This window comes from Limanda limanda, chromosome 7 (assembly GCF_963576545.1).
Source record: "Limanda limanda chromosome 7, fLimLim1.1, whole genome shotgun sequence".
NCBI lineage: Eukaryota > Metazoa > Chordata > Actinopteri > Pleuronectiformes > Pleuronectidae > Limanda > Limanda limanda.
Genome location: NC_083642.1, coordinates 26,744,237 through 26,751,271, shown reverse-complemented (window position 1 = coordinate 26,751,271; position 7,035 = coordinate 26,744,237). Strand labels below are relative to the sequence as shown.

Genomic DNA, 7,035 nt, shown 5'->3' with positions numbered 1-7,035 from the left:
TTTGGAGCGCCAGCTTCAGCGTCTGTGAAAAGACTCCTCGTATGAAGACTCGGAGGATAAAGACAAAGGAGTCTTTCGTTGGAGTCTTTCGGGGGAGGCTGAGGGGGAGGCTGAGTACTGTTTCCTTTTTATTTTTGAATATGTGTAGACTTTCCGTGCGCATTACTACTCGTAGATACTATAGGCCTTGCACTTGTTCACACCAACACCCTAACCTTTCCTCTTATCTATGCCACCGGTTCCACACATACTCAACACCTTGTCACCGGTGGCCTCTGGAACTGCCAGTCAGCTACACGCAAGACAGACTTCATCTCTGGCTTTGCTACACAGCATTCGCTGGACTTCCTTGCTCTCACTGACACCTGTATCACACCGGACAACACATCCACCCCAGCTGCTCTCTCCTCTGCCTTCTCTTTCACCCACACACCCAGACCCACTGGTAGGGGTGGGGGTACAGCTTTACTCATCTCCCGCAAATGGAGTTTCTCTCTCTACCCGCTTCCATTTTTTACCCCAAAGTCTTTTGAATTTCATGCTGTGACAGTTACCCATACGGTACAATTAACTATCGTTGTTCTCTACCGTCCACCAGGTTCTCTAGGAGTTTTTCTGGACGAATTAGATGTCCTCCTGTTAAACTTCCCAGAAAATGGCCCTGCACTTATCCTTCTGGTTGACTTTAACATCTTCACAGACAAGTCAACTGACCTATTACTTTTACTGTCTTCTTTTGCTCTCACTCAGTCCTTCCCCTCCTACTCACAAAGCCGGTAACCACCTTGACTTTATTTTCACCAGAAATTGTTCAACATCTAACCTCACTGTAACCCCACTTCATGTCTCCGACCACTTCCTTATGTCTTACACTCTCCCACTATCTCAAACTGACAACCCTACCACATCAACAGACTCTGTACCTGTCCGTCGCAACATTCGTTCCCTCTCTCCTGCCTTGCTAGCCGCCTCTGTTTTATCAGCCCTCCCTTCCACTGACTCCACAGACATTCTCCTTTCTACTCTGTCCTCCTCTCTTGGCTCTCTCTGTCCTCTCACGTCACGACAGGTCCGCAAGTACTCCCCAGCTCCGTGGCTGTCTGACTCGGTGCGTGCCGACAGAGCCACTATGCGAGCATCAGAAAGGAAATGGCGGAAATCGAAATACCCAGACGACCTGCTCGCGTACCAGTCTCTTCTCTCCTCTTTTTCTGCCTCTATTTCTGCAGCCAAAACCACTTTTTACCAAACTGCAATTCAATCCTCATTTTCTAACCCCAAGAAACTCTTCTCCATCTTTTCCAACCTCCTTGACCCCCCCCCCAGTCCGCCTCCTCCTTCCTCCCTTCTACCATGCCACTTTGTCAACTACTTTACACAAAAGATAGATGACTTACGCTCTTCATTTTCTGATCCTCCTTCTATAACTTAATTTCCTTCATCTTCATCTTCGTCCCCTTTGCTCTCCTCTTTCACCCCTCTGTCTACCAATCAAGTTCTTACCTTGGTAACCTCTGCCCGCCCGACGACCTGCCCCCTTAACCCCATCCCCTCTCACATTCTCCAGTCTATCGCTCCTGAACTTCTTCCTTTTCTCACCCATCTTATCAACACTTCCCTATCTACTGGCTGTTTCCCTAATTCTCTGAATGAGGCAAGAGTAAATCCCCTACTGAAGAAACCCACCCTTGACCCGTCTGCAGTAAATAACTACTCTCTTCTTCCCTTTGTTTACAAAACTCTCGAGCGCGCTAGTTTTAATCAACTCTCCTCCTATCTTAACCACAATAACCTTTTTGACCCTCACCAGTCTGGTTTCAAGGCAGGTCACTCAACTGAGACTGCCCTCCTTGCTGTCTCTGAGCAACTTCACACTGCTAGAGCAGCCTCTCTCTCCTCTGTCCTTATCCTTCGAGACCTTTCTGCTGCATTTGACACAGTGAACCACCAGATCCTTATTTCCTGCCTCCAGGACCTGGGTGTCTCAGGCTCTGCTCTCTCCCTGCTCTCATCCTACCTCAAGGACCGCACTTATCGGGTAACTTGGTGAGGATCTCATGGATTAAAGTTTTCCGTCGCTATGACGGATTTCCGTCAACTCCGCTCGCATAAGGCGTAAAAAGCCGAGTATAAATCGGCCTTCCGGAGTCGCATTTCCGGTTTCATACCCGGAAACTGCGGAAACCTCGGAAGATTTAGAAGAACGAATATAGACCAAAATAGAAGAGCACTTGGCAGAAAAGATCCGAAACTATGAACACTAGTATAACCCGTCACTGACCGGCGGATTTGTCCGCCAGAAAAAGGCTCTGAGGAGCCGCCGTGGCGATTTATATAAACGTATGCCACACACGAAGAAGAGCCGACTTCAAAAAAAACATTACTCCGGCTAGTGGTCTGGCGGTGAATTGCGTTGCAACACAACAGAAGCTGCGTGCGTGCGTGCGTAAAAAACGACTATAAATCGGCCTTAAAAATGAGATCGATGCAGATCCGAAGAGAAAAAAAAATAGGGGGGGGGGGGTGTAACACTGATATGATTTGCAATAACTTCACCAATCAGCTGTGATTTTTTTAACCTTTTGTTTGTTAACCATGCCTTGCGTCTTTCTCATGTTTGAATGGATAAGTTGACGCGGCATTTTAAAAAAAAATCCATGCGTTTGCATATAATTGTTCTTGAAAGCATAAATAAATGCTTGCTCCGACAACTTGTGCAGACGTTTTGTCATTTATAGCCCATTAACACGAATGGTGAAGTCTTGCAAAAAAATATTGGTTTTATGCCCTAGCTTTAAACTAGTAAGTGATAATGGACCACGTGAAGTTCAAATATCAAGGCGGTAAGCAGCCACGACCCAAAGTGAGTGCCGATTTTTTTTTTTCAGTCAGATGATTTTTTTTTGCTTTAATCCCTGGGATCTGTGTCTGAACCTTGTCCTCTCACTACTGGGGTCCCTCAAGGTTCTGTCCTGGGTCCTCTTCTCTCTGTACACCAACTCTCTCAGCTCTGTCATTCACTCACATGGCTTTTCCTACCATAGCTATGCTGATGACACCCAACTAATCCTCTCTTTTCCCCGATCTGAAACACAGGTAGCAGCACGAATCTCTGCCCGTCTGACTGACATCTCTTAGTGGATGACCGCACACCACCTGAAAATTAACCTTGACAATCAATCAATCAATCAAGTTTTATTTGTATAGCCCACATTCACAAATCACAATTCGTCTCATGGGGCTTTAACATGGTGTGACATCCTCTGTCCTTAACCCTCAACAAGAGTAAGGAAAAACTACTAAAAACCCTTTTAACAGGTAAAAATATGTAGAAACCTCAGAGAGAGCCACAAGTGAGGGATCCCTCTCCCAGGACGGACAGAAGTGCAATAGATGTCAAGTGTTAAGAAAACATCATCAGGAGTAAAGTTTTTAGCAGCATCGATGAGGGTAAACATTTTTTCAATACTATATGTGAAGCAGTCCAGCAGCAAGATCACGATCCAGCATCAGGATGGGATCCACTATAGTCCACAGTTATTGTCCACTGCCGCCAGTTAGAATCCATTATCAGCTGCCGCCTCGGTCGTGGTCCACCATCAGCCGATGCCAGCGCGACAAAGGATCCTCCATTACCATTACGATCAGCAGGCACGATACAGAATCCACCGAACTGGATCCACCATTGCGACCTCTGACGCGCGATCCACAATCTTATCCATGGTGCGGCCAAAGCTGTGGCCCTGCATCCGCGGGCGCTAAGGCACAGAAACTCCGGGAAAGGGGTCAAGTTAGTAACATGTACTGATCAGATAAGATTTACCTTGATGTGATAAGTATGGAGAAAAGGAAGGAGAAGCAGGAAAGAGAAGCTCTGTGTGTCTTGTGTCATAAATTCCACTAATTAGCTCCAACTATAAGCTTTATCAAAAAGGAAGGTTTTGAGTCTACTTTTAAACGAACAGAGCGTGTCTGCTTCCCTTACTGAAAGTGAGAGATTATTCCACAGCAGTGGGGCTTGATGGCTAAAAGCTCTGGCTCCTACTCCACTTTTAGAGACTTTAGGGACGACAAGTAAACCTGAATTCTGGGATCGGAGTGCTCTAGTAGGTTGATATGGTACTAACATCTCTTTAAGGTAAAAAGGTGCCATATCATTAAGGGCCTTGAAGGTGAGGAGGAGAATTTTAAATTCTATTCTTGATTTAACAGGAAGCCAGTGTAGCGATGCTACTACTGGGGAAATGTGCTCTCTTTTCTTAGTTCTTGTCAGGACACGTGCTGCGGCATTTTGGACCAGCTGCAGAGTCTTTAACGACTTACTGCTGGAGCCTGATAATAATGAATTACAATAGTCCAGTCTCGATGTAACAAAGGCGTGGACTAGTTTTTCTGCATCTTTTTGCGAAAGGACATGTCTGATTTTTGAGATATTACGCAAGTGGAAAAACGCGGTCCTAGAAATTACTTTTAAGTGACTATTAAAGGACAAATCAGGATCGAAGATCACTCCCAAGTTCCTGACTGTGTCATTGGAAGCAAGGGCAATGTCATCTAGCGCAGCTATATCATTAGATAATGTATCTCTAAGGTGTTTAGGGCCGAGTATTATAACCCCTGTTTTATCTGAGTTTAATAAGAGAAAATTGCGGGTCATCCAGGTTTTTATGTCCTTGAGACATGCTCGAAGTTTAGTTAATTGATAACTTTGATCAGGTTTTATTGACAAATATAACTGGGTGTCATCCGCATAACAGTGAAAATTTACCGAGTGTGTCCTGATAATGTTTCCTAGTGGAAGCATATATAATGAGAATAAAATTGGGCCGAGCACAGACCCCTGTGGAACACCATGGTTAACTTTGGTGCGCACAGATGACTCATCATTAATTTGTACGAATTGGGAGCGATCAGAAAAATAAGATTTAAACCAGTTTAGGGCCGTTCCTTTAATGTTAATTAACTGTTTTAGTCTTTGTAATAAAATTTGATGGTCAATTGTGTCGAATGCTGCACTGAGATCTAACAGAACAAGGACAGACACAAGTCCCTGATCTGAAGCTATTAGAAGGTCATTAGTGACTTTTGCCAGGGCTGTCTCTGTGCTGTGATTGGTTCTATACACAGACTGAAAGTCTTCATATATATTATTTTCCTGGAGAAACTCACACAGCTGATTGGCTACAACTTTTTCTAAGATTTTAGAGAGGAAGGGCAGATTGGATATTGGCCTGTAATTTGCTAAAACCTCTGGGTCTAGGGTGGGTTTTTTGAGTAGGGGTTTGATAACAGCTATTTTAAAAGACTGTGGTACATAACCTGATGATAATGACAGATTTATTGTGTTAAGTAACGAACTATCTATTAGGGGCAGAATTTCTTTAAGTAATTTAGTTGGAATCGGATCTATCATACAGGTTGTTGGTTTAGAACCTGAGATTATTTTGGTAAACTGATCACGGGTGATCAGAGAGAAGCTGACAAGCTCAGACAAGACTGAACTACTCTTCCTTCCAGGGAAAGACTCTCCCACCCACGACCTGACTATTAAATTTGACAACTCAGTGTTAACCCCCACTCAGACCGCTAGGAACCTGGGTGTGACACTCGACAGCCAACTCTCCCTGACTGCCAACATTACTGCAACAACACGTTCCTGTAGATTCATGCTGTACAACATCCGAAGAATACGTCCACTTGTCACTCAGAAGGCGGTGCAGGTTCTGGTCCAGGCCCTGGTCATCTCACGCCTAGGCTACTGTAACTCCCTCCTGGCTGGTCTACCTGCTAGTACCATCCGACCTTTGCAGCTCATCCAGAATGCAGCAGCTCGACTGTTTTTTTACCAACCCAAATTCATTCACACTACTCCGCTCCTCCGTTCCCTTAACTGGTTACCAGTGGCTGCCCGCATCCGCTTCAAAACATTGGTACTTGCATACTGTGCTGTGAAAGGATCCGGTCCAGTCTACATCCAGGACATGGTCAAACTTTACACCCCAGCCCGTTCACTGCGCTCTGCTTCGGCCAATTGGCTCGTTGCTCCTTCACTGCGAGCTAAACACTCATCAAAATCACGACTGTGTTGGGGACTGTGTCTCTGCCGCTGTGGCCACTTAGATGATTTACGTGTATCAGCAGACAAAAAGCTGTTTTCTATTTATACATGCTGCTTCTACCGGGGCAAAACACACACACAGAAGCCAGCGTTAGCTCGCTGCTGCTACCCGTAAACAAACATTGACACGTCCAACCTGGACAAAGTCACATCCAGCTGAGGCAGCAGAGGCACAGCAGTGACACACAGTCAAACAGAGTCACAGCAGCCACAGCATCAACCCAGTGCAGCAGCTCCAACCTCCTACCTGGAAAAAACAGCAACACCTCCACCAGAAGCGACCCGCTGCCATGGAGACAGCAGCCCGTGGACATCACCCAGTGAGCCCGAGCTGGTTAGCGTCCCCCCTCGGCTAGCTCCCCAGCTAACACACCCCGCCTCGAGTTGAGGACTTTACCGTGGTCTCCCCCTCCGCCAGATCTCCGCCTCCAGTGGGGGGTTAGGGTTCCATGTAGACAGACTGTTATGTCACAATCTAGTCGTATTCCCATTTGACGCACTCTAGCATATAGTTTCTGACATAGAGGAACCACAACAAACGGTAGACACGCCAGATACCCAAATTAACGTGTAGAAGCACTACAAAAGTGGAATTTTCGTATGTCCCCTTTAAGAGCCATTTTATTATTGTTTTATTTTGTTTAGCCTCCCACCACATGGGGGAGTAGTGCTGCTGTCGGCTAGGCAAGAGGTGTATATAAATAAATAGGGTTATTTGAGGTCTAAGTTTTTGACCGTGTGGGAATAGATGCAAAGGAAAAGTCTGATTTGTTTGTATATGTTCTGTGAGGTGGGGGACACTGCATCGCTTTGTCCTGAGCTTTTTTGGCATTTAAAGACACTTGTACTTCAAAGAAATTGACAACACCACAAATCTGCTTTTTTACACTTTTTAAAAGAGGAGTCTGTGGCAAAAT

The 7,035-nt window shown here is 45.5% G+C and overlaps 1 protein-coding gene across 1 annotated transcript in view; it reads left to right on the top strand.

The window, feature by feature from the left end:
* The window catches only part of LOC133005099 (RNA-directed DNA polymerase from mobile element jockey), a gene marked incomplete at its 3' end in the record, with an annotated part of 20,367 nt that extends 14,350 nt beyond the window's left edge, over positions 1-6,017 (top strand). Inside the window, 5 exon segments of the mRNA XM_061074682.1 lie at positions 176-737; positions 739-2,047; positions 2,916-2,980; positions 2,982-3,192; positions 5,496-6,017. Of these exon segments, the coding sequence (XP_060930665.1) occupies positions 176-737; positions 739-2,047; positions 2,916-2,980; positions 2,982-3,192; positions 5,496-6,017 (2,669 nt within the window).
* Between the last annotated feature and the right edge of the window lie 1,018 nt (positions 6,018-7,035).